Source organism: Meriones unguiculatus, chromosome 1 (assembly GCF_030254825.1).
Source record: "Meriones unguiculatus strain TT.TT164.6M chromosome 1, Bangor_MerUng_6.1, whole genome shotgun sequence".
Taxonomy (NCBI): Eukaryota; Metazoa; Chordata; class Mammalia; order Rodentia; family Muridae; genus Meriones; species Meriones unguiculatus.
In genome coordinates, this window is record NC_083349.1 from 100,557,944 (window position 1) to 100,585,872 (window position 27,929).

The window sequence follows — 27,929 nt, forward strand, 5'->3', positions numbered from 1 at the left end:
ATTTTGCATCCTGCTAATCATTTTTTCCTTTGAGGAGGAAAAATCATTTTTTCCTCTCTTTCTCTCTCTCTTGCCTAGGAAGTATTTCAAGCGCAGTAGCCTTGCCTGTTCCAAACCTGATTAGCCAAGTTGGTGGCTGAAGTCGTTTTGTCCCAAAGGATGAAACAAATGAAGTGCAGATACTCACACACTTTTGGAAAAAAACAAGGAGTGACGGCAAACGGTGGCTAAAGGTTAAATAGTTGTTAAATTTATACAGAAAATTAAGCCAGAGAAAGTGAGCTAATTAAATTTTGCAGAGTAATTGCCAAGATCATTGGAAAGTCTAGCCAATGTCCAGCCGGGGAGAAGCAAGCCAGTTTGCATTTTTCTGACAGCAATTCATCATGTATATAAGAATCATGTTTGTTTTGGTTTTTTTTTCTTCATAGTATTCTCCTCGTTGCTTTTGAAGAGATCTGTTTTCCTGTAACTGCCAACGGGACAGATAAAAATGACTTATCTTTGCAATGTAAATGGGTTTTACCTTCACCACACACTAGTTACATTCGTTTTTTTTACACTCTCTTGCTCTCAGCTCTGGAGTTTAATACTTGAAGTGGACTTCTTTAAAGGGAAAAAAAATCAAAGGAGGCAGACAGGCAGGATCCTGCTCAGGTGTGAGGGAGCCTCAGCCAGGGAGGAGAAGGCTGTCCCTGAGGTCAGGCCTTACCCCACCCCTGCACAAAAGCCCCTTCTTGCCGGTGGAGGGAAGCGAGGGAGTCGCAGGGCAGAAGCCACCACTGAGGTCCGGGGCCTCTGAAGGTGCTTCATTTGCACTTTGGCCTTGCAGCTTGGGCCTGGCTGTACACTCCGCTTTCTCCCCAGCTCCTTCAGATGGATCTTAAGGCTACCTTCCTTCCTATAGCCACCATCACTTCCATACCATAACGTCTCAGTGCCAGCCGAGAATTCCTTGCCAGAGGCCCTAGGCATCAGCTGTGAGGAAAAGAGGACCGTGTGCACACTGAGTGGGTGGAGCTGTTAGGCTCCTTTTCTTTTCTTTTTTTATTAATTAATTCAATTTCCATCTTAGTCATAGGCCCCTCCCTCCTCTCCTTCCAGTCCCACCCTCCGTTCTGCATCCGCTCTGCCCTATTCCTCATCTAGTCCCACAGAGGACTGAGTTTCAGTTTCCTTTTCATCAGTGATTTTCAACCCTGCTAATGCAGCGACCCTTTAATTCAGTTCCTCACGTTGTGGTGACCCCAACCATAAAATTATTTTGTTGCTACTTCATAACTGTAAGTTTGCTACTGTCGTGACTCATAATAAAAATATATGATATGCAGGGCATCCGATATGTGACCCCCAAAGGGGTTGTGACCTACAGGTTGAGAACCACTGCTTTACATGGCTTCTGAGGCCAGTATATCATCTGTATTATCGCAGATGTCCCTTTCTGGAACAGAAACCTGGGGGTCTGAGCCAGTATTTTAATGCATAATTACTGCCTTAGGCGTACTGTGCACACCTGTAATCCCAGTACTCAGGAGGTGGAGAGAGGAACATCACAAGTGAGAGACCAGCTTAAGCTACATGGGAAGACCGTGTCTCAAAAGCAAAACAAAACCTTTACACAGAGAGAACACTAAGTGTGGTGCTGTGCGTGGGCCTCCTGCTTGCGCTAATGGTGGGTTTGGGCAGGCGCTGTAGTGCCCAGCAAGTCAGGTATGCAACAGGCTAAACCAGACTGCATGGAAGCTTCCTGCTTCACTGTTCATCTTTTCCACGACCCCAGAAAAACCACATTACTTCTGGGATAAAATCCCTTATTAATTAGGGAAAGCCTTTGTAAGCTTGCTCTGTGGCTGCTAATGAGGAAGAATTATTACAACATAAAAGAGCTTATGCATGAAAAGTCTTAATGTTAGGCTTCACTTTACTGGCCTGTGGTATTCGACTAGTGTAAAATTGTACGTTAAAGAAGATTACACAAAAAGTTACTAGTTTAATGAAATAAAAAAATCATCAGTTTGAAGACAAGCAGGTCCTTCTCTGCTCTGACCCACAATGAAGAGATCATGTATATTCTTTCTTTGGGGTGACTTCTTCTGACGATTATTATTTTTAATTTCCTTAAACAGTTTTGATTATGTTGAATCTTCTCAAAAATTATCAGTGGCTTTGCGTTGCCTTTAAGAAAAGTTTAAAGATCATTGAGGTTGTTTTACAATCTCTTCTAACGGAACCATGGGTTTGCCAGTACTACATTTCACTTTCCTAAATGTGCACCATTTTGAAACATGGCTCAACTCACTGCCCACACATGAACTCCAGCCCCCCCATCTGTTTAACCACTACTACATGCTTTTAAGGTCTTAGTTCCAGTTGGATCTTCCTTCATCTAGAATATAAACTTCAAGAGGGTAGGGATTTTTTCTTTTCTTTTCTTTTCTTTTTTTATTTTGAGACAGGGTTTCTATATGTAGCTCTGACTATCCTAGATGCACTTTGTAGAACAGGCCGGCCTTGAACTCACAGAAATCCACCTGCCACTGCCTCCCCAGTGCTAGGATTAAAAGCATGTTTTTTGTCTCTTTTGTTCATTTTTGTTCAGTGGAATATTCAAAGAATAAAGCAATTCATTTGAAAATCCTGCTTTGTTTTGTTTTAACTTCTGATTCTGCTATTTCTCTTTATACCAACCCTGGTTCAAGATGCATTTCATGTCTGGACTGCTACCAATTGCCTGCTGTCCCAGCCTTTTCTGTGCTAGCCCCACCCTTTGTTCCAACCCTTTCTTCTTGAACAGTGTGGTGAGACTTTTAGAAAACATATCTGGACTTTATCATTCTCCTGTCCAACACTCCTCAGTCATTTCCTCCTGACCTCCAACTAGTGTTCAGACTCCCAAGCTGAAGGGATTTGGTCCCTGCCCTTCTGCTTTACCATTTACCACAGTAGTATGGATGGTGAGAAGTTTCCATGTCTAGGGGAATGAAGCACCATGGTTAAGATTTGATGGAGAAAGTCTTTGTGGTTTGGAAAACAGGAAAAGCCTGTGGGCCTGGAGCAAAGTGAGTGAGGAGACGGTGTCAGCAGGGACCAGAGTACATGCGGGCTTCACAAGATCAGTGTGGCTTCTTTATCTTTCTAGGGCTACGCAATGCTCTTTTCAGAGGAAAAAAAAATGTCCCGATGAGCCAACTGAACCATGGAGGGCTTGCGGGGAGGGGCATGTACTGTTCTCACAGGAAGACAAAGAGGGTACTTTGGAGTGGCCTGAGGGCAGAATCTGAGAGAGACAAGGGCAGGGAGTGCAGGATCCTGGAAGGTCTTCCTCCATGAGGAGAAACCCACTGTTGGCCATTGAAACATCCATAGTAACAGGTCAGAATATGATGGAATGTCAGTTGTAGAGGGGTCATTTTTGTAGGCAGTAGTAGAACTGAGCCACGGTGGGGAATAGGATAGGAGGACCACATGAACACAGGAAAGGCTAGACACAGACATTCATGAGGTCATAAGTCTCAGATTCTGTAGAAGACACAGGAAGATTTCCAGACTTAAAAATAAAATGGGTACAGCATTGTTTTTGCCTAATATGTGAGGAATAATAGAGACCCAGCTAATATCCAATGGCATCACTCTAAACTTTGAAACTGCAGCTCCTCAATTGTAGGGCTGAATCTGAATTCCAGTAAGTCTGAATTTAATTTTATTCCACACTCAAATGAGCTGAGTAGAGTGCATGCAGCATTGGAGACCCATGGTCACAAAAGATTTGTCAAGAAGAATCTATGTAAGAGGTAGAGGAGAGACAGCCATGTAATGAAAATTGGTAGAAAGGCAGTCTAAAAACTTTTAGGCTTGCTTTGTTTGTTTGTTTGTTTATACAGGGTCTAGTGTGCATCTTTGGCTGGCCTCAACTCATTATGTAAACTAGGCTGGCCTAGAATTAGAATTCTAATTCAGAGACCTTCCTGCCTTTGCCTCCCAAGTGTTGGGATTATAGATGTGTGCCACCATGCTAGCAAATGGAACTTATCTTAATACACAAATACATGCTTAAGTTTTAAGCCTTTTCAAGAGTATATACGATGAGGTTTTCTCATCACTGCTTCCTGTCAGGTTGAGAAAATACCTTTATCCACATGGAAGGCTGGATGGAAGGACAATGACCAAGGAGTGACAGGATACTTATAATTTACCTGTGGTTATATAGCTTAGGGGTGGTTGTTAACATTTATGACTCTAAAGAGAGCCTACTTGAGTTGACAAGGGGCCTCGGTATACATTCCTTTACACGATTCTTACAAAAGCATGAAAGACATGTCATCTTCATTTTCTCAAGAACCAAGTTGACTGCACATGCTTACAGGCAGGGCCAGCATCAAGATCCAGCCCTTCTATCCGTAAAGCTGCTTCTGTTGTTTCCACCTGACTGCCTCTTTCGTAACTGAAGTTAACAGAGCCACTGTTCTTTAGTATAACCCTCCAAGGTCTTTCTGAATCCAGACATCACTGACAGCTACTACTGGGTGAATGCAGGCTACGATGGGTGAATATGTTGTAGGTATTAGTGTGTGGGTATGCGTGGACGTACGCACGCTTCTTTATGTTTACCTCAAATGCCTGCGGGGCAAGTCACTAGTGCAATTTTCCTTGAGTTGTTTTTCTGTTATTTCTAAAAACTGGCCATGGTAGCATTCACTTCACTGAAAGTCCGCAACAAAGAACGTCAGCTTGCTTTCTTACCCACATATCACAAAGAAGTCTAGAAATAGAATTTGATTTTCTTACTATCTGAGAAAAGGCACACATAGCAGTCTGTGCAGAAAATAACAGCACTGGCACCAGGAGTCTCAGAAAGGGGCAAATATTGAAGATTAATTACAAGTTGCTCTACGTGGATTTGTCTAAGGACCTACATGCCTCTTCAACCAAATCCACCACCCAGCGAGCTGTGTTTTCCCTCATCCGTGTCAAACCACGTCCCAGAACAATGACTTCTTCATGCTCAAAGCTGTGTGTCTGGAAAGCGTCCATCCTCTCAAGGTTGATTGCTGAAGTTTTTCCGCATATACAAGGTATTAGAATTAACTGATTGGAGCGAACCTATAAATTAAAGGTTGCACATTTCACTCCAATTTAAGCCTATTTCAACAGACTCCAGTGTAATGGAACTATGTCAGAATGAGGTTTCTGCATGCCTGTGGAGAACATTTCCTTCCCTTTGCTGATTGCTGTCTCCATTGTGCAAAATTCCTGCTCAGGGACCCCTCAGGAGTATGTATTGTCCAGCCACAATGAAGGAAAGACAACCTCTTGGAGTAACACCTGCCTGATGGGCTCTCACTCACCTTTCACTTGGGCCTCCTAGGACTCCCTACACCTAGGGTTTGCTCTGTCTTTCTGCAGTCTCCTGAGCTCACTCCACACTTACTCCCCATGAACTCGGCTCGGTAGGGCTAACTAGACAGCTCCCTGACCGGCCTCTGCTCGTAAAATTCTTGTTTTTCATGTCTTGTTTTGCATCTTATTTTATGAAACCACAATGAATTCTATTGTAGGCTCCTTGTTTGTTATTCTTATGTAGCCTTTACCACATTTTATTTTATGGTGATTTTTGTTGCTCATTTGTCTGTGTACCCATCTAACTTACCTAATGAGCACTAATTATATATTCTTGGTACATTTTTTTTTGTCTTGTTGGGAAGACAGACTATATTAAAATGCTTAAAATCATATGTGGTAAGACTCAGAGAGTGTGTGGCACACACAGGAGGCATCCAACCTAGTTTTAAGTATGTGCTGGAGGAAGGCCTTGGGGCCAGGGAAGCTTTTTCTCATGGTTTTGGGGGAGAGAAGTCATATTTTCATTTTGTCTAGTATAAGATTGGATGCTCGCTAAAGTTCCAACACTCTAAGTGGACAGCCGGTGATGTGCTGTGTTGTCAACCATAGTGGCTGTCACCTGCGCAGCGCTGTCTACCCTCACACTGTGTTTAAGCTCGTCACTTCTGGAGCTCTGCTGGACCTTCTTCATGTGTGGAAAAATCAACTGATGAGATTTTACAACTTAAAAGCTGTTCTGCCTCCAGCACCGGCACTCCGCCAGGCAGAGATTGTTCTAGAGCCTTTGGTGGCTATAATTTATGTGAAAACATAGTATGGCTTTATTATAGTATGGGCTGAAAGGCTCATGCGTTGAAATGTAGGCTTGTTTTGAATGCATAACCTACACAGAAATGAAGTTAGTCTCACAATCCACAACCATTCTGTCATTATTTGTAGCCTTCGACAATCAAGAGAAATGGAGCTGCATTTAGGCAATTTGTTAGAAACTGCTTCGGCAGGCTTATGCTGACTGAACCTACCATGAAGGTGCCTCTGGGTAGGGTTAGATTTATAGCTTCAAAATGTACCAGGGAAATGAGAGCCTTGAAAAAAATGTCACCTCTAAGAATAAAGCGTTAAAACTGTCATTAGTATAGCAAGGTAAACTTTACCTTGGACTACATACAGAAAGTTAATTTGTTAAGTCACCAACATGCTACTTCTCTGAATACATAATTCCTCCTTTCTAGTATTACAAGGCAGTGGCCAGGCGTTTGTATGCTCTCACTTCTGGAGTTCAAGGTGGCATCACAGGGGACAGAGGGGCCTAAAGATGATCGTGCTTCCTCTGTGCTTTGGGAATTAATATCTCTAAATCCCTCTTAGTTGAAGGAATTGACTTATTTCTGCTCATAGGTGTTGGAGACACAAAACAAAACAAAACAAACAAAAACCCCCAAACCAAAATAATGCTCCAAAGCTGGGTGCATAGGAGTGGGTCAGTAGATTCTTATTCCATAGCAGCAGCTTTCGCAGGAGCACTGTCTCAGAGAAGCACCCCGTGTGATGTATCCTAGAGAGAAGCCTCACATACAGAGCTTCCCCATCTCTGCCAAAGTCTCGTGTTCAGGAACTGATGGAGTTGTCCACTTTCCACCAAAGGTGGGTTTGGGCTCTAAGCCACAAGCACAATCTCCCCAAAATCTTCCAAACTATATCCAAACATTGTAAGGGCTGCAGTGGGGGTGGGAAAGGCACTGTAAATATGGAGTTTGAATTCCAACCCTGCCTCTCTACCTCGGTGACTGCCAGTTTGGAATCAGACTTGATTTGATTTAGAAAATGGAGTAATAAGCCAAAGACCTTGGGATAAAATTTCTATCAAATGCAGCTATTCATGTGAAAGCAAAGCGTTAGCTCAGAATGAATGGTTACTTAGAGCCCGAGGAGGGCCTGTGAGACAGCCACTGCTTACTCCGTCTCTGCCTCCCTCTGCTGAGCTTCCATATAGATTGTCCTCAGCCCGTGCTTGTGTTGTGCTCCAGATCCAAAAGGTCCCCGGTGAAGCTCAGTAAGATCCATGAAGACAGCTGGAGACCGTAGGCCAACCAGAGAAGTGGAAAGAAGATGTGGAGGATGAGAAGAAAAAGAAATGAAAAAATCAGGGGTTGTAGGGAAGAGAGGCAGGAGCTACCTCCCAACGTAGTGTTAAACCTGTGAGTAGCAGATTACTTTATACACTGGTATACCAGCACTCTCAGGCCAAACCAAAGGGAGCTGCAAGGCTCTTGCTTTTCTCTACACCTCTTCTGTCTTTACTTCCCACTTGGTCAGCTCTCGCTCCTCGATCCCTCTTACCTGTTGCTAAGTAACAGTCTTCCTCTATGCCCCTGCTCCCTGCCATGCCTTAGTCCACCCAGCTAGGGTTTAAAATCTGGCTTTGACAGCTAGTGGAAGTCCTGCGCACTTGAGCCTCAGGGGTCTAGGATAACATTTGCTGTGTTGGAAGGATCTGAAAGTTGTCAGATGACCAACAATGATAGATTGCCTCCTCATGACTATTTCAACTCTATGTGTTGTGAAGACCTTTGGTCTGAAATATATCTATATATCTATATGTCTGTTTGTCTCTCTGTCTGTCTGTATCTATCTATCTATGGTGAAACTTGAAGACTTCTGGAGATGGAAAGACAGAAGGAACTATAGAAGATCTATCTAGATGGTTCTACACGTGTATCTACAAGTAGCACTGGCCTTGTCTCAGCCTCTAATCCACTGACATTCAATAGTATGAAGCTTGTCAGAATCCCTTTGCTCATCTGGAGTTACCCATTGTTTCTCATTCAGCAGGACTAGGGTTTGTAGAACAAAAAGATTCACTTGGTGTTGATATTTCTGGCCTGGGAACTTTGAGAACCTCAGCTGCTCTCCCACTGGGCCCTACATGGTTTATTCAATGCCTTGCTTCTATTACTTTGCATTTAAAATCCAAGTCTCTCCTATAAGATAGGTTCAGAGTTCTCAAACAAAACTGTAAGTTGATCAGGATTTCTTTGTTTAGTGACAAGGGAGGTGGCCTCTACCTCCCTTCTCCTTGAGACTATGTCTTTTTGAATGTGTTGTAGGTCAGTAAAATAGGTCACTGTAGGTCAGCTCTTGCTCTATATTTCAGTCGGGAAAGGCTGACCTTGTAACTTCATGGATCAAGGCCTCCTTAGGCACTGGGATCCTTCAACACCTCTAGCATGAGCGCCACATAGATGTACACAGAAGACAAACACAGTTGCACTATTAACCTCTCCAAGAGATTTGACAATATGGTGCTCTCTTCCACTTGAGCATCTGCCGTCCAGACATGTATGACCATGTCCATATTGTCTACCCATGTGCCCATGGAAATGTCATGTCTGCTCCCTAACCAGCTGTGTTCTGTCTTCTCTCTTCATACTCTGTTATTAAATGGTATAGTGGTTGGCAGGGTATTTAATCTTCCTAGTACAAACTTGCCCACTCTTGTCTCCTGAGAATGACACTGCCCTGATATGGTCAGATCCCAGCCAGCTTAGATGGCTGTAATTCAATTCTCTCCTCAAGAATGGGATCAGGAGAGAGATTAGGGGAGGCTGAGAGAGAGGTAGGAGGAAATGCAGATAGAGAAACAGGCAGAGGTGTTGGCTCTTTGATTTGGGCCTTGTAGCCTTTCCGTCTGGGAACCAGTCCCAGGGCACACCAGCTGTGCTTCCTGCCTTGGTTTCTGTGAATTACCTCAGGTCCCATCCAAATCCTCTTTTCTACTTAAACAAATTGGGCTTGGATTTCTGCTAATTGAAAACAAAACAACCTGTGCTGAGATATTCCCTGTTGCCTCGTGATGAAGTCCACATTCCCCCACAGTAGTGGAGGGCTTCATTTACATGACGGCTAATTCTCCACTGCTCACTGAACACCTTCAATTCACTCTGTATATTTCAGCCAAATTGATGGTTTTCTTCTAAAGTTTTTTTTGGGGGGGGGTGGAGGGTAGGACAGAATTTTGTCATGTAGCCCAGTTAATCTTGAACTCATGATTCCTCTGCCTCAGTTTCCCAAGGGCTGAGATTATAGGCATGCTCTGCCATACCTGGTTAACTTTCTAAGCTCTTTCAAATCTTCCGGCCTGGGGCATGTCCCTTCACCCTTACTTTTTTTGTTTGTAGTGACACCCCCTCTTGGCTTTATCAGAATAGGCACACAATTCCTCCATACACAGTCTGGTCCTTCATAGTCTCCCAGGACCCTTACTTCTTTACATGTGATAGACTAGTCTATGGCTTATCTTCCTCATTGGTTTTTGAGCTACGTGAAGGTTAAGACTGAGTCCTTGATTCCAGTTATCCCTGGGTGTCTAACAGCAGGCCTGGCACTTAGCAGGCCCCCTAGTAAATCCTTGCTGAATGCATGAATGCTGTGCCTACTTGCCATAAGTTACCTAGTCCAGCTGCAGACAACAATTGGAAAAATGAAAATTACTCTAGCCGCAAGCAATAGACTACAATTTGCAAATACTCCTGAGGTCAAGAATCAGATATGTCCCTGGCTTGGGAATATTCTATTACATTCATTGCATCTTTTCACTCCCTTATTTAATGATTGTGCTAGAGTTTCTAATTAGAGAAAAGACTTCAGGCATTTATTGATTCAAATGTGCTGCATCACAAGGGAGATTTTGAGAGCAAAACTAGAATTTAGCATATCAGAAATTCAATCCATCTGAGAGCTCTCCAAGGAGTTTGCCCTTGGGTCACTTACCACAGACTTTCATAGTCACCGAGAACTGTTGTCATGGCAATCATGGAACCTTTCATGCTTTCATGATTTTTGTATCAGGGTTAATGAAGATACTGGAAATAGCCCAAAGGAATCCATACTTGGGTGTGTGTTTGTCTCCGTATTAACCCAATCATTGTTTTGAACACTCATCTGCCCCAGTGCTATTCCTCTTGGCTCTTGGTCCTGACAGGGATAAATAAACAACTGATTCCTTTTTAGTATTTCAACCTAAGAGTCTATGGATGGCTGCCCCTTTGGTCTCATTTCAGCAGGAAATCCCACATGGCAGCTTTTAAGAAAAAGGGTGATTGTGTGTAGCAAATTTCTTTCTTTCATTTCAAATTATAAATGTTGCTGATTTCAACACACTTAAATTTAATGCCTGTAAAGAAAGCCTTTGCTGTGGAAGGCACAGAACATTGACTTTGTCTAAAGCCTTTGTTTTATGGTCTCCCATAAACTTCCATCATGCCCATGCCTTCACTTCTGGATCCAGAAATCCCAGTGCACCCACAGCACACAATTTCCCATCTGTGTCCTGCTCTGCTATTTCCCAACGTTCACTTTGTCCTTCCTTCCCAGTAAGAGAATCCCTTACTTTCAGTAAAAAGTGTGTATTCTGGCAAGCAAAATATTTCCTCTATCCCTTACTGATACGAATGGAACTCAAGCAAAAGTTATATTTAACTTTCTGGTTATTATTATTACTTTAACTTTTTTTAATGAACTAGAATGTGCATTCTTCATTCCTTCCTGTTGATGAGCGTGCAATGAAGGTAAGGCAGCCATTTTGGACAGCTAGGAGCCATGTCAAAAATGGCAGAAGCATGATCCAAACATTTGGAATTTATTACATCAGATTACAGCTTGATTTTTGATTTTACTTAAAGGAGAGAAACTTCAGTCTCATGTAAGATATTTGAAGTGATATACCCCCAAACAACTTCTTTTCTTTTCCATTGTGAGAGTCTGGTATCTGCTACGTGGCTGAACCCAGGCATCAGTGGGAGTGAGTAATGCCCTGATACTGCTGGCTGTGTAGCCTGCTGCGTTCTTCCCAGGGACTTTCACTCAGATAGGGTCAGAATCTTGATTTTTGCCATAGTAAGGAATTTTAGGAGGAGTCAGCATGAAGCAAAGTTGGGGTTTATTAGAAAGACAGTGTGTACCCAAAGGGTAGGGGCTCTCAAGGCGGAGTCTCGCTTAAGTGCCTTACAAGTAGCTATTTGTAGTTATGATCTTCTATCTTTTGACAAGTTAGATTGTTTAAAAGATGTAATTTACAAACAAGTTCAAAGATTAAGCAAAGCCTAAAAATTTAGTAAACAACCATGAACTCATTTACTTACTTCTCTTATCTTCAAGAATTTCCTTTTGCAAATAAATGTAAGGTTGTTTTTTGTTTTTTGTTTTTTTTTTTTTGAGGCGGAAAATTGTTCAGGCTTACGGATGAGAGAGGTGTGGAGGTGTGGATGGGATTAAACTCAAAGGCTTATAAGTTTTAACCTTAAGTACTGTTCATTGGCTGTTTAAATGCTTATTGGAAGTATGTTTTTGGAGAAAGGAGCATTGTCTCTATGCAAGCAGCCCACCTTCCACCCCACTCCCACTCCCACCCCAGGGAAGAGAGAGTACAGTCCATAATAGTTGGGAAAGTAGGAATGTTACATGGCTGGTTACGTTGTGTCTGTAGTCAGGAAGCTGGGAACAGACAGGCTATGGTGCCAGATATCTCTCTCTCTCTCTCTGTATATGTCTGTCTGTCTCTCTCTGTCTCTGTCTCTCTGTCTCTCTCTCTCTCTCACACACCACTTCCCCTGAAAGGTCCTATCTCCTAAAGCTTCCAGAACCTTCTGAAATAGTTGTAACATTGAGTATGAAGTATTCACTCTTGCCAGCCCATAGGAGATATTTCACATTTAAACAAAACATTCTGTGCCTTGGCCCCTACACTCATGGCTATCCATGACATAAATTATATTTATTCCAAATGTAAAAGTTCTTATAATCTTTAACAGTTCTAACACTTCCCAACAGTCCAGTTTCTTCTGAGACCCAAGGTAATTTCTTATCTGTGAGCTGCTGTAAAAACCAAAATCAAGTTATAGGCTTTTAACATGTAACGGCTCAGAGCAAGCCTTCCCATTCCAGAAGAGAAGAACAGAGGAGGCATGACAGGGTGATAGGACTAAGTTCTGCTGCTCCACATTGGGTGTCTGGGACTAGTGATGGAATCATCTGGGCTCCAGAGTGCTTAGGTAGCCTCTTTCCTCAGCCCTGCTGCCTGCAGCACACACAGCCTGTCTCTGGGCCAACTCTACTGCATACCCACAGCTTTCTTTGGCAGATATCCCATGACCTGGGAATCTCCATCATCCTGGTGTGTTCACTGCAACTTGGGCATCCTATTCCCAGTTTCATGAAACAGCTTTTTGGGGCTGCCCTTTGGGTTTGCGAACTGTGCCACACATTGCATGGGCCCAGAGACTTCCTTGGTACAGCCTTCATGACGCCATCACTCTTGTATTTTACTTCCCCGAAAAGCCAGCACCGTGTGAATAATGCCGCCAAGTTTTCTGCCAGCTGGAGATGCCACCTCCCTTATAGCTGTGGTGGCCTTAGTGTATCCTAATGGCTCAATTTGGAAGGAAAAACAAACAAACAAAAACCATTTTCCTAGACACGGGAGCAGGGAAGCCCTTCAGAGGCATTCTCAGTTAGGTGTAGTCTATTTCAGATGAATTTTTATTTTAACAGGCTGAAGACATGGCTGAGTAATGTGCTGCCCTTGAGCCACCTTTCCTATGGCCCCAGTACAGAGCAGGAGGCTCCTGTTCCACGGTGCTTATCTCTTGACAATTACAGCTTCTTGTCTGCAGCTTTCTGTTCACTCGGGTGCCTCCTGTCAAACTGCAGTTTCCAGGTCTCTCTGTTTCGCTTGTTGCTCCCTCAGTGTGGGTAAGAGCAGTGATAACTGCCTGAACACTGTCTGCTCTTCAAATTTCTCCTGCCCAAACAAATCATCTCATCACTTTCATTCTCTCTCTCTCTTTAAAATTTTATTTATTTTTATATGTCATGTGCACTGATATTTTGCCTGCATGTATGTCTGTGTAAGTGTGTCAGATCACTTGAAATTGGAGTTAGAGACTGTTGTGAGCTGCCATGTGGAGCTGGGAATTGAACCTGGGTCCTCTGGAAGAGAAACCAGTGCTCATGACTGCTGAGCCATCTCTTCCGCTCAGGCTTGTCACTTTGAAATTTGGCCTCTGTCAAGTTCTTAGGATGCATGAAAGAACTCTAACTCAGCTCCCCACTGAATATCTTATTTGCCTCTGGTGAGCTGGGACTTCACTGTGCCTATTTCCCTCAGCATTCTGATCTTACAAAGGCCCAGCAGAATGGTCTGTTGAATTATGCTTACAGCTCAATAGTGCTCCCCTGGTTCATGGCTTCAGACTCTGCAGCATTCCTTCTACAAACCAGCTCTAAAGACGCAGGGACAGATAATCAGGTCTATCAAAGCAATGGCGGTAGGAGGATCCACACACAGAAATCGGCGTTCTGCAAGCAATCTTCCTTCCTTCCTTCCTTCCTTCCTTCCTTCCTTCCTTCCTTCCTTCCTTCCTTCCTTCCTTCCTTTCTTTCTTTCTCTCTCTCTCTTTCTCTTTCTCTCTCTCTTTCTCTTCCTTCCTTCTTTCTTTCTTTTTAATTTATTACAATTTATTCACTTTGTATCCCAGCTGTAGCCCCCTCCCTCATCCCCTCCCAATCCTACCTTTCCTCCCTCCCTCTTTTCCTCCCATGCTCCTCCTCCAGGTTCTTTGATCACCTCCCCCTGAGAGGGGAACAGCCTTACCAGGCCTCAGAGGAGGACAATGCAGCCATTCCTGATGAGACCTGATAGGCTAGGGTCTAGGATCTGCAGGCAATCTTTACAGCTGTGTGGTTTCATAAGTTGTGTTGAAATTGTAGTCAGTGAGAAACGTAAACCAGATCCATGTTGGGGATGAGGGCAAGAGATTCCTCCTTTTTTGTTGTTTCTCCTTAAGGTCTCGTGGTCTTTCTGTCTCTCTCCCAAGCATTTGGGGAGACAGGAAGCTGTGATGGACTTTCGCGCTAGCCACACTGAATCTTCCACCATGGGGAATTGAGATATGAGCTATTGCCTGGTCAGTTGCCTGGCTCTATGTGTGACCTTTGAGTTTTCCTGTTGCGGTGAACTACTTACTTTAAAATCAGGATTCACATCGAATGTTCTTTGGAATGAGTTACATAACAAATCAGACATTTAAATATAAAGCAGCAGGCCTAGAAACGAAAGTCCTGGCTAAGCCCAAAGACCGACATCCGCCCTCTAACTCAGGTGCTACTGCTCTCCACACGTGGCACACCGCCTTTTGCCAGGAAGGAGTTTTGGTTTTACTCACTGAATTTGGGCCTCTTAATCTTCTTTGCCATTTCTTTATTTGAATGTATTCCAGTTACCAGCAAAACTGTGTGAGGAAAAGAAAAAACAAAATTAGTCTAATTTTAATATCATTTTCCCCAAACAGTGTTTTCTTTACGGCCTCTCATATTTGTAATGTTACACATGAGGTTTCCTGGATGAAATGAAGCTTTTCTTATGTTGGGGACATGAGAGGTCCAGTTTGTAGAGTGTCTTAGCCTCTGCTGAAAGGCCTTTCTAGAAAACCACCTTGGTATCTGCTATGTCTGCTGCCTTTTGTTTGGATACACCATGCCTGCAGCCCCTTTTCAGGGGGGGCGGGGAGCGTGGGCCTGATCCCAGGAATGAAGTGTGGGAAGAGAGAGCACCCACACCTTTCTCGTGACCTTTTCTCAGATTTCACAGCAGCTTCCAAGTGGCCAATTTGCCAATGCCCAAAGAACCACACACAAAGAGTAAACCACGTATTTCAATGCACATGTGCATGCATGCCTCTCTCTCTCTCCCTCTCTCTCTCCCTCTCTCTCTCTCTCCCTCTCTCTCTCTCTCTCTCTCTGTGTGTGTGTGTGTGTGTGTGTGTAAGAATGACTGTAGGAAGGCTGAATGGAGGGGATCTGTGAACAGCCTTAGCAGAGGCTGTACTGGGAAGGGGGACATGGGGGCAGGGACAGAGGAGAAGGGAAAACTCTCACAATGTCTGAGCGTGGACCCCTGGTGCTGCCACTAAGCAGCAGCCCTGGTCCTATTATTGCCTCAGACATCAAGAGTTAGACACTGCTGCCTTCATGGATTCAGTAACAAGTGAATCAGGGGGCTGAAGAATTTAAGGCCACATTTTCTGGCTCCTTCTCAAGTACATAGAATAAGCTTGAGCTCTGTGCTTTAAAAAAAATAACGTTGGCTCTTTTTTTTTTTTTCTTCTTTTTCTTTTTTCAAAAGTGATGCCTGGTTCTTCCAGAAAAATGTGAAAAGCAGTATAGGAGACATGGATGAACACAGCAGTTTGTTTTCTGTATGTGTATTTACATGCATTCATATGAGCACTTTAACATTTGATCATGCTCATACCATTTATGGTGCTTTATAACTTACTTCAACCCACATGTACACAGCTTTTTCTTGTCATCTAATATTCTTCCCACAATCATTTTACCTGCCTGCAAAGCAGTGCATTGTCAGCATGTATCTCAATCTAACTCATTTTTCTGGATAGAACTGAGGTTCTGCAGATGAGCACTGGAAAACGAGGAAATCTAAACAGGCATTTGAACCCAAGTTGGGGACACACACCTGTAGTATTAGCACTTAGGAGGCTTAAGGCAGGAGGATCTTAAGCTCAAGGCTACATAGTGAGTCTCTGACTAAAAGACACATGACAGTTGATCTCTCTCTCCTCTCTCAACATACTACACATGCATGCACACGCGCACACGCACACACACACACACACACACACGTTCAACTTAGGTACAAGTGACTCTTAAATTGGCAGCTAGTTTTGAAAGAAAAGGTAGTAATATCAAGTATTAGCGAAAATTATAAGGCCAGTGCTACAGAAACTCGTCTGTGTCCCCTTAAAACTGTTACATTGAAATTGTAACCTGTAAGGGCACAGCACTAGAAGTGGATCTTTTGGTAGAGGATGAAAATGGAAATAGTCATGAATGGAATCCATGGACTTGCAATGATGGCTTCAGGGGTAAAACACTTAAGTTCTACTGCCCAGAACCCAGGTTAAGCTAGACACAGCAACATAGCTCTACAGTCCTGTGTCCCATTGCTCCTATGGTGAGATGGGAGGAGACAGGAGCCTCCCCCAGAAGCTCCAAGTCCAGCTATCCTGGGCTTACCAGCGGCAGACAACAAAGAACCCCTGTCTCAAACAAGGTGGAAGGCAAAGACCTATCTCTAAAGTTGTCCCCGATCTCTACATGCTCACTGTGGCACGCCCACACTCTCTCACATGTCACAAACATATACACACACGTATACATACACAAGCATATACATACATACAATTTTTTTAAAAAAATAATTGGAATTAGGGCCTTTGTAAAAGAGGTCTCAAAGAGCTGTTTTGTCCCCTCCATCATTTAAGGGGATGTTTTTCTTGGCCTTCCCAGCCTTCAGAAGCTTGGCAGATTAGCTTCCAGTTTTCTGTAAGGTACCATTCTATGTCAGCTGGCTACGGCATCCCAAACCCACAAAGACCCTGTGTAACCTGTGCCAGTGATACAGCCACCACGTCAGCCCTTTCTTCAGCTGTTAGCACCAGCTGAAGAGAGGTCAGCTGCTCCCTTGGCCACACAAGAACAGAAAAACGAAAGAAAACTGGGAGAGGGCAGAAAATGCAGCCGAGAAGCATGAAGGCTGACATTTTTTAGGTGTTATTTACTTCTGGGGTTTGGGTGTTTGGGAGTAGCCTGGAGGTCTGTTTTTTTTTTTTTTTTTATAGTAGTCTCTGTGTCATTTGATTTTGTATAAAGATTACCCTTTCAACTTCTGAGCAGAAATAAATAGCCAGAATGTGGGAATATTTTGTAAAAGGCACACTAAGCACATACCAAATAAATACGTAAGTACATAAATAAATAAAACACACAAATAGAAAGTGAGTTTGAAAATATAAAGTGAAATAAACTTGAGCGTTAATTCTTGGGAAAGATAAACATTACCTGTGGGTCATTGGGAAGTCTTTCTAAGTCTTGGTGTCATCAGAACCGTAAACATTTCTGTAAGAGCACCTCAGTACTTGTTTAGTCACCCAAGACACTCCAGGATGAGTGAGCGCATGCCTCGCTGCCTCAGTTTACCAACACAGGGTAACAACGTTATCACTGTCCACATGCACACGGACCCTCCTGCCTTGTCAGTTAAAGCACCTCTAATTCCGTCCTCCTCTACAGCAGGGTTGTTTAGCATAGCCTGCCCATGTTAAACCCTGCTCCACGCAAGTTTTCCTTTCCCATTTGCAAGGCATCTCTTGGTACATTGAAAGTAGTACCCTGGACGGCTGGGGAGACAGCTCAGACCATAAAGTACCAGCTGCAGAAAGCATGTGAACCTGAGTTTGGATATTGAGCATCCATGGAAAAGCCTGATGCAGGGGTTTGTATCTCTAACATCAGCACTTGGGTTGGAGGTGGAAACAGAAAGATCTCTGGAGCTCATTGGTCGGCCAGCCTAGCCTAGTGAGAGACCTTGTCTCAAAAATAAAGTGGAGAGCCATAGAGGGATGAGTTTGGATATCAACCTCAGACATACACACATGCATGTGCAGGCTCGTTGACACACACTCACTTGCATATGCGTAATTGTTAAGATGCATCACTCCTTCCACTCGCAAACAAAAAGAAAGTGGTAGACGCTGAACTTGGGTAGGAGGAAAATCACTCTTAACGTTCATTTTCCTAGGAAGCCCAGCAGAGCACAAAGAGGGAAGGCTGACCCCATGCCTATGGAAAGCAGCAGGCAGATCTGCAAGCCAACTCTTTCCGAATAGTAGTTCTAATTACCTACCCACTGAGACCATTCGTAGAGACCTGGAGGAAATTGAGGCAAGAATGCAAGGCTCTAAAGCAACTGTGATGTCCCTTGGTGTTCTGTTTTGAAAACCCTATGCTGTTTCATCTTTCATTTAGTAGCTCTTGAAATTTTGAGAAAATTAAGTATTAAAATTATGTTTTTTAATTTAAAAAGTTCTGCTACTTCCTGATCTTGTTTCCTCTCTGGTGTGATAGCAAACTAGCCACCGTTAAGATTCCCAAGGTGTAATTGTTTTTATGTTCAACTCTAACCGGCTGACAATACAAAAATAAAGAAAACACAAAAGGATAAAGTTGAAACAACATTGAATTTTATTAACGATTCAAAATGCAGACGAAAAGAAAATGAGAGATTGTTTTTCTGTGTTATGTCCCTGTGCATGGAACAGAAAATTACACTTAATCCTGGTGGGGAATTGGGGCTAGTGAATTTCTCTGCTCTGTTGGTGAGGGCGGAGCCATACAGGAAAGCAATTTGATAATAGGTTTCAAGAGCCTTGGAAATTATCTTCTCTGACATAGAAACTACCCTCCTAGGAATATATTCCAAGTTATAATCTTTGATATAGACAGAGATTTATGTAAAGATTCTCATTAGAGCATTTCTAATGGCAACCTGGAAAAAATAGAATGTTGGAAATGTCCCAACAATTAGGAAAGTGTAAGCATTTGTTACAAGTGATGTGCAGAAAGTGATTAAGTTAACTGTGAAGTGCTCAGCTATAACCTTAACAATGATTTTGACAGCTAAAATAGAGGCAGAGGAAAAAATAACAAACCCTGGAACAATATACCAAAATGTGAATAATGACAAGATCATGATTTATATATTCTATGTTCTGCATTTCTCCCTACTGTATCATATTGTTTACATAAAAACATATGTTTTATAGGACATATGTTTCTTTCACAATTAAAAACAAATTACATCATTAAATTATTTTTAATTTGGTCACATTAAAGTCATATGGACTTATGATGAAAAGTGCATTCTAATGTTATTGGCATGATTAATCTGTGCTCATGTTTTGTAATAAGTAATGAATTATAATCTAATCTCAAGAGAAGGCATGAAATGTCAGGACAGGTCATCAACAATCAAGTCAGCAAGCATTTAGGTGCCTGGAGCCTTCACAGAAATGCCTCGTTCTTGCCCAGAAATGTCTTGTTAGATCTTTTAGGGCCTCAATCCACTATCACAAGTAGTGCCCCCAACTCCTTGAAACCTTATTTTATGGAGCAGATCATCTCAAAGTCATTCAAGTTCTCTAACTCTTTAACCTGAGATGTATGTACTCACTGGAACCTTGAGGATCATATAGATCAGTTTCACAGAAAACACCAGACTTTTTCTATAATCCCATGAAATATCAACACGGACTTCAAATAATAGAGCTGAAAACCTAGAGGGAGCTTTGAAATTTATCCTCTGCCCCTCATTTTAGGAAAAGGAAACCCAGATCAAAGCTAACACCTTGCCTATATCTGAGGCTGGAACAGGAAAGCACATTTGGCAGCAAGAGTCTTAGCTTTTCTATTTCACTTGTTTCCTCTGGGTAGAAATGTTGACTATGCTTGAGACCCTAAGACGAGAAGCACGAAATTCTGTAGGATGCTTAGGGATCTAAAAGAAACATGATGAACTAAAGAGATGGCTCAGTGATTAAGATCACATCTCCTTCTCTTCCTGAGGACCTGAGTTCGATTCCCAGCACCCACACCAGGCAGCTTATAATAGCCTATAATGCCAGCTCCATGGATATCAAATACCTCTGTGGGCACTTGCATTCGTGTGCACATACACATGGGTCTCCCCCAGACCCCACATACATACACGTGACTAAAATAATAAAAATAAACCTTAAGAGAAAGAAAACATGTTAACTCTGGTACACAGTAACTAAGCAACTGGTATTAATTTAAAGAGTTTGGTAATATTGTTGGATGACTTTGATGCCTTACAAATTCAGCATCACTAGGGACAATCCTTTGCTGAATGGCTCTGATACATGAAGCCAGTCACAGCAGTGAAAGACATAGCTCCTGTCCTCAATGACTATCATTTGGGGTAGAGTACTGAGAGGGCAAAGGTAATGCATCCGTGATCAGAATAAAGATAGGCCACCAAGATAGATGCTCTCATCTCATGGAGACTGTGGTTTGCAGTGAAACTTCTTGCAGAACCAAGTGGGGATTTTGAGTGTGAGAATGAGGGCCAGAGAATTCCAAAAGAGGGTACGGTGTCTTCGATGGCTTGGGGATGAGAAATGCTGCCATCATGCAGGAAGTTCAGGGTAAGAACTGTGGTGAGAGAAGGAAGCAGGAAAGACTGCAAGAGCATCGCCCTTAGGGCTTTGGAAGCAAAGCACCCTAAGACCCAAGGCTCCATGCTGGAAAAGGAGAAGCATGAAGAGCTTCAGTCAAGAGAATGGTGATAAGAAACAGACCTTCATAACCAGGTGTGCTGGCTCACACCTCTAATCCTCTGAGTGGCCATGAAACCCTGTCTCAAAGCAAAACAGACAAACAAAAAGAAATAGGCTTTGTGAATACTAGCAGGGCATAGTGGAGAGGGAGGGAGGACTAAGGATTTGGGGCCAGGAGGCTGTCATAATACCCAGCTGGGGTGTGGTGGGAGAGGTGGGGGTGCTAGGAAGACTTAGAAAATGCCCCTGACCACTGAGCAGAGGAAAGTGACGCTGGGAGTGAAGACACATGAGGACTCAGAGGAACCCTGCACAGTAATGTCCTTTCCTTTTTTCAGTAATGGAGTGATTTACTATTCCCTGAAGTGGAAGTTTCTGGTTTCTTTGAAAACTCAGTTGTGTGACATAAATATGTTTTTTTTTGTTGCTGTTTGTTTGTTTGTTTTGGTTCCAAGTGTAGGATGTGGGAATGTCAACCCCTCCGTCCCCTTCCAAAGGCTCATGATCTGTGTCGGCTGGAAGCTACCTCCTTCAAGGGGCGTGGTTTTACCAGTTGGAAACCAATCTTGTGTGGACTCTGGGAAGGGATGAATAGAAGTCCACAGACAGTGAGACAGCACTTTTTGCATCTCCATGCTTTGCGATGGTTCAGATCAATTTGCTAGCTTTTGAAGATGGAAACATTTCAGAGAACATTTTGTTCTGCTTTGCCACTTCAGCTCTTTGGGCAGAGTCTAGCCACTTTGGTGAGTGGTACCACAGCTTTTGCTGTTATTTGCTGTTCGCTGCTGCTGTAGCTGCTGCTTTGCTGTTTTGACTAGACAGCTGGTATCCTGACAAATGAGATTGGTATATCCCCAAAGAACCCAATGACCCTAATCAGCAGGAAGTAGCTTAAAGAGGTCTTTAGCCCCTTTTCCTACAAATTTCCTACATGAGGATGGCACGTGGGAACCCTAAATAAAGTATGAGTTTGAAAAATCTAAGCCTACAATTCCCTCCCCTGGTTCTATTAAATTATAACTAATAAAAACTGTGATATTCAACCACTCGATCTGTTGCTTTGATCTTTGTGTACTGTGTGGAATGATTAATTCATGCTAATTGATATGTCCATCACTTCATACACACACATACACACAGACGCACACACACACATTTGTACTATGAGAACACTTTAGATCCACTTTTCTGGTAAGTTCCAAGCAAGCAACACAGTACCATGAACTAGTCACCGTGCCGTGCTTTGAAACCCCTAACGGGTCTGGTCTGCCATGACCTGCTGAACCTATGCTCTGAGTTCTCCAGTGAACAGAACGCCCTACCAGGCTTTTTTTTTTTTTTTTTTTTTTTTTTTTTTTTAGCATTATGCACTGAGACAATAACCTCAAATAAATCTTTCCTTCGTTGATGTTGTTCTGTCAGCCATATTTGGTCACAACAATGAAAAGGTAACAAAATTCTGTAAATTTACTAAATCTGTTTGCTAGTTCTAAAGGCCTGTTGGTGTACATTTTTCACGTATCACGTCACCTGTTCTCATAGATGATTTTGAGGGGTTTTTTTTCCAAATATAAATAGCATTTTCCAATTAAACTATTAATTTTAAATAAGCGTGTGTTGGGGGATATTGGTTGCCGGTGGCTGTTACCCAGAGGAACGAAGGTCCTCTAGAGCTGGAGTTACAGCAGGCTGTGAGCTGTCTAATACAGGTGACAAGTCATTCTGAAGTGCAGTGTGTGGTCTGGCTGGAGCCTCGGTGTCTTTTGGTTTATTTGTTTGTTTCTTTTTAACCTTTTCCTTGACTAACTGATCTGGCTAGGAACTTCAGTGCAAGAGTGGACATAGTTACCTCACTCACCACCAGAGAGGAAGTATGCAGTGTGGGCCAAGCTGTGGGGTTGTCTCTCATATGTGGCTTCCTTTGTGTTGAGGCACGGGGGTGCTCTTTTTCTACTGTGATTTTATGAGCATCCCCGTGAGGAAAAGAGCAGGCCAAGAGAGGCAGTGAGCAGAGCAGCTAAGTCTTGGCTCTGTGACGCTTAGGAAAGGGCAAGGTGTGAAACATCCTTAAGATTCATTTCCTTTTGTTTTAGGGAATTCTTCCCTTTCTCTTTCTTCTCACTTCCACTTGTCCCTCCTCCCGCCCCCCGAGGAAATTTTATTGGCCTTTTGGATAATATTTATTTGCCGGGAAGAATGATCCCAGCATGCGTCTGCTGGTACCAGAGCATGGCTTCCTCTTTGTTGATTCTGCATTTGGCTCTGCTATATCCTGTCCTTTGCTTCTTGTCTGTGATACTGGGACCTCGCCTACCCAACACCACATAGAAATTCAGGCCATAGATCCCAAAGCTTGGCTCATATGTGATGCTCAGATCAATGTGTTCTTGAATCCTCAAACCAATGTTTCCAGTATCTGAGAAGTTACTTTTCTGTAAGTTATACTCCTGCATATGCAGACCTTTTCCAGGATTTCTTCTACCATGGTCCCATGAACTGTGCAGGGAACGACAATCTTTTTATTTCACTTGGTGCCAAAAGACCTGCAAGTGTCTGGCCTGTGAGCTGCTCCAACACCTTGGCTGCCCGGGCCAGTCTGTCTTCACTCTCCCCCATGCAGATATTGAGGCAGAGCTTGACGATTGAAGAAATTCCCTGGTGGAGTTCTCCTTTCCACCTTGACCTTATGCCAAGGTGAAGAACAGGAAGTACTCACCTCCACTTTTTTAATGTTAAAAACTTGTTAACCTGTTGTCGGGGGTGGTCTGATGCTGTGTATACTAATACTAGTTACAGGCTCCCCAGATCTGGTTGCCACCCAGAGGACCACATCCTCATGCACACTTGTCTTTGCTGTGTAAACTTTGCTCTACCTAATTTAAAGTTGATTGGTTAATAAAAATGCTGAAGCCTGTGGCTTGGCAGAAGAGGGGTAGGTGGGCTTGGGTTCCCAGGCTTGGCGAAGGAGAGAAGGAGAAGGAGCAGAAGATGGAGCTGGAAGGGAGTTGCCATGGGTCAGGAAAGATGATGAGCATGTGGCCCTGAGGACAGAGCGATGGACCAGATACAGCCCAGACAGGGCGACTTATTGGCAAGTAAATTGGGTTGCATAGCTGAGAGGAAGCTAAAGAGCTTAGAGGGTTGATATCTGCCCAGCTCCTGCGCTTTAAGCTTGTAAAATAAATCATAGTCTCTGTGTGTCAATTATTTTGGAACCTAGCGGGGCTAAAGAAAACTGTTACTTTATTAATTAGTATTTTACAACCTGCAGCTCAATATAATAAGGTGGAAGTGAAAGACTGCACTTGCAAGGAAAATGTTCTCCTCATTACTAAAGCAGGCGAGGCATGTAAAAAACCGCATTGATGGAGCAGCCTAGTGTTGGGAAAGCCTAGCTAAGCAGAATCTCCCTTGGTGCGAGCTACCCCCAATCCCTCTTCTAAGCATGCATTTAATAACCTGGGACTCCCACCCACACCGAGCAGTACACACACCCTGCTTTAAATAATGCCATTGCTCATCTCAACACCTTTGGTAATTCTCCCTTTGCAGCTATTTTCCATTAAGAATGTTCCATAACATACCAGGAAGCTAAAGACAGGGGGCTGACCCAGCCTGGATTGGTCAGTTTTGGGTGCATGCAGAGTAAGAGAAACTGTGTCCTGTGAGTGGAGCTTCAGGGAAATTCTATTTCTCATCTGATGCCTGTGCATAAGTGGATGTGTATGTGATTAGTGTTAGGTGAATTATGATTAGGCACATGTACATAAAGAAAGTCTTATGTGGGGCTGGAGAAGTGGATCAGAGGTGGAGAGGGCCTATTACCTCTAGTTCAGTTCCCAGAATCCACGAGAACATAGTGCCCTGTAACTTCAGCTTCTGGGAGTCTGGTTTTCTTTTCTGGACTATGTGGGTAGCTGCATTCATGTGCACGCACGCACACCACACACAGAAAATTAAAAATACTAAATCTTCAAAAAGAGAAAGGCGAACATAATCCAAGCCGACTCAATTAAAACAAAAGCACCCAAAGTACGTCCCTTTGCAACCAACTGCTCTTTCTCCTAGACCCCATAAGAGGAAGCCCAGATGCTCAGGGCAGTAGCCAGAGATCTGTCAGTGTTCTAACTCAAGGAGCCCGCTGCTCCCTTGCAGTGTGTTTGCGCTGTACTGCCACTTTGCTTCTGAATAAAACTTCTTGTTACTGTGATTCCTATATGTGCTTCCTAAATTCTTTGAACAAGACACTAAGAGCCTGGAAACAGACAGTGACTTCCTTGTAACAGCTGATTCTTGGCTCTTTCCCAATCTGATGAGAGCATCAGTAGTTGGGGAGAGAGCTCCTGCATGAGTACCCTGAAATCTATTTGTGCTCCCCACCACCATGTGACAGAAACAGCATATGGTGGCACTGAGGATGAACAATGACCTACCTACTGAGGTTCCTCTCTGAGAAAGGAAGAGCTAACTGAGAGACAAGAGGTTTGGCGAAAACTGTCCTAACACCCTGAAGACAATTGACAAAGATCTGGGTGGTCTCTAGCTCAGTCACATCATTTACAGAAGAAACAGCAGGCTCTAAGACAGTGGTTCTCAACCTGCGGGTCATGACCTCCCTAAGGGATCAAATGACCCTTTTACAGGAGTCGCATATCAGATACCTGCATATCAAATATTTACATTATGATTCATAACAGTAGCAAAATTGTAATTATGAAGAAGCGGTGAAATAGTTTTATGGTTGGGGGTCACCACAACATGAGGAAATGTATTAAGGGTCACAGCATTAGGAAGGTTGAAAGCCACTGGACTATAGGAAAAGGTATAATGACCGGCTGTCGATGTCAGCAAACTGATGGTGTCTCAGGACCCATGACCTCTCTCTGACTCACCCTCCTACAATGAAATCCTCTTTGCCTTGCAGATTATGTCACCTTTTTTCTCCAGTCCTCAGTTGTGCCCCAAAAGATGTCCGCTGCGCAGACTTAAACATTTTCTTACTCTGTATGGGTTAAATTTCATCCCTCCCCCATGCAACGTATGCTCTGAAGTCTGGGTCCCCAGTTACTCTGGATATGACCTGATCTGGAAACAGGTGAATAGGATAGCTCATTGGTTGAATGGAATGAGTTCATACAGGAATTCTTGACCCAATAAAACTGATATCATTACAAAAAGGGAAAAGCCAGAGACAGACGTGCATGTATGGGATGCTGTGTGAAGGTGGTGGGACAAGAGTGTTGTACCCATAAGCAAAGAACACCATAAATTTCCTGGGAGTTAGGGAAGAGGCATGGGATAGACTTCTCCCTCAACGTCGTCTGAAGGAGCCATCCTCACCAACACATTGATTTTGGGTTTCAACTCTCTAGAGCTAGAAGATAACACATTTTATGGTGTTCTAGCTGACCCAGCTTGTGGTACAGCCCCAGCAAATTAATAGAGACTCTAAGGAATTTGTATGCCACAGTTTCATCATGACCTACAGGAATCTGCTGGCTGGCAAAGCCTCAGACAGTGGGTACTAACTTAATTGATTATTACCCTGGGCTCAGTCCTAAACCAACCAGCAGTGTCTGTATTCCGGGTGGCCTGCTGTTCCTCAAAGATGTGTCCAAACTGTATTCTTCAGAGATAAGAGATGCCTCAAATATTTCATCCTCAAAGTATGAGATTATGGCAGAAGTATGAAAGTGATAAACATTCTCTTTCTCTTTTAGAAATTAAGAAACACGCCCAGCAGTGGTGGCACATGCCTTTAATTCTAGCACTCAGGAGGCTGAGGCAGGCGGGTCTCTGTGAGTTTGAGGCCAGCCTGATCTACAGAGTGAGTTCTAGGACAGCTAGGTTTACACACACACACACACACACACACACACACACACACACACACACACACAGGGAGAGAGAGAGAGACCCTGACTCAAAAACTGAAAAAGAAAAGAAATTAAGAAACAAATGGATCCTAAATTCAGAATGTGCAAATATACTATTTCTGAAATATTTGTTTATTGCTGAAAAGTACAGATACGTGTGCATACTATGTGCAACATATAAGCACATATACATGATATGTATTTGCTTTATATAAACACACATACGCACACACACAGGATCTTGAATTTTATCTATACTTAGCAATCCCCCTTAAACTTCTGTTATTGTTTGTGTTCTGTCTTGGCCAGATTCAATGAGTATCCAGATACATGTATATAAAAGTACTTACCGAGGAACACTTCAGTAACAGATGCCTTCATGGTGAGAACAACGATCCAACGATCCCCACAGATATCAAAATGGTACCCTGGGGAGAAAGAAAAATATCAAGCTTTAGCCAAGAGTTCTGAATTGGATGCCCAAAGTATGTGAGGATATTCTGCATCATTTTGCACTGCCCCCTGGAACCAGGATTCGAAGCTCCGGCTTTCTACAGGAAAGACATGTAGATGGAACTGGATGGCCACACTGGTACCCGGAGCACCCATGCTCTGTTAGAAAGCCCACTCTAGTTATTTGCCTCTGGTTTTCCAGAGATTTGGTCTTGGAACTGAGAAACAACTCCACAATTTTGAGGCTATGTCCCAATAGTTCTCAGGTTTGGGCAAATAGCCACATTTATGGTGTCAAGAGAACAATTTAAGATTACAAATAAACCATTCCTTCAGTAAATATTAAATTCCCATAATGTGGCTGCTTTGTAAGGAAGAAGGTGATAAAACTGAATTAAAAGTTAGTTCTTACTCTTAAAAGACATGGTTTAACCGAAGTGAGAAAACACGTGTGAACACAAATAATCACAGCATCAGAGAGCATGAAGGCCTCGTAAGGAAGTGGGAGGGGCGTTTACAGAAGAGTGGGTCTCCCACATTGCTGCATATTGGTGTCACTGGGAATTTTAACAACACTGATGTCTAGGCTGTGCCCAGATCAACCAGATCAGAGGCTCTCGGGGGTAGAGACTGAGAATTAAGCTTTAAAACTTCTCTGACAATTCAACAGGCAACCACGTTCAAGAAGTGATAGTCAAAGTAGGACTTCTCTTCACAGTGCACACTAGTCCCCTGGGCGTCTCATGAAAAATACAGATGTTAGTACAGTAGGTCTGGGTTCAATAACAGAGACGTAAAAGGAAGAAAGGAAAATCTACAGCCATACCACCCTGAATGTGCCCAAGCTCATCTAGTCTAGAAAAGCTAAGCAGGGTCTGGCCTGTTCAGTACTTGGATGGGAGAAAGGACAGAGATTGTATTATCTGTGAGAATAAGAAAAGGCTTCCCAGAGCTGGGAACATCTGGCCTACCCGGCTGGGATGAACAGAGTTTCAAAACAAGAATAGAGAAAAGGGGCCCCCAATGTAGGGATCAGCACAGACAG

At 43.2% G+C, this 27,929-nt stretch overlaps 1 protein-coding gene across 1 annotated transcript in view; it reads right to left on the reverse strand.

Moving 5' to 3' along the window:
* Vit (vitrin) overlaps positions 1 to 27,929 on the reverse strand; it is a 113,354-nt gene that overhangs the window by 63,289 nt on the left and 22,136 nt on the right. The window contains exons 2-3 of the mRNA XM_060364314.1: positions 26,782 to 26,859; positions 14,562 to 14,627 (exon numbers count right to left, since the gene is read on the reverse strand). Coding sequence (XP_060220297.1) covers positions 14,562 to 14,627; positions 26,782 to 26,812 — 97 coding nt within the window. The 5' untranslated portion in view covers positions 26,813 to 26,859. The remainder of the gene's footprint in view (positions 1 to 14,561; positions 14,628 to 26,781; positions 26,860 to 27,929) is intronic.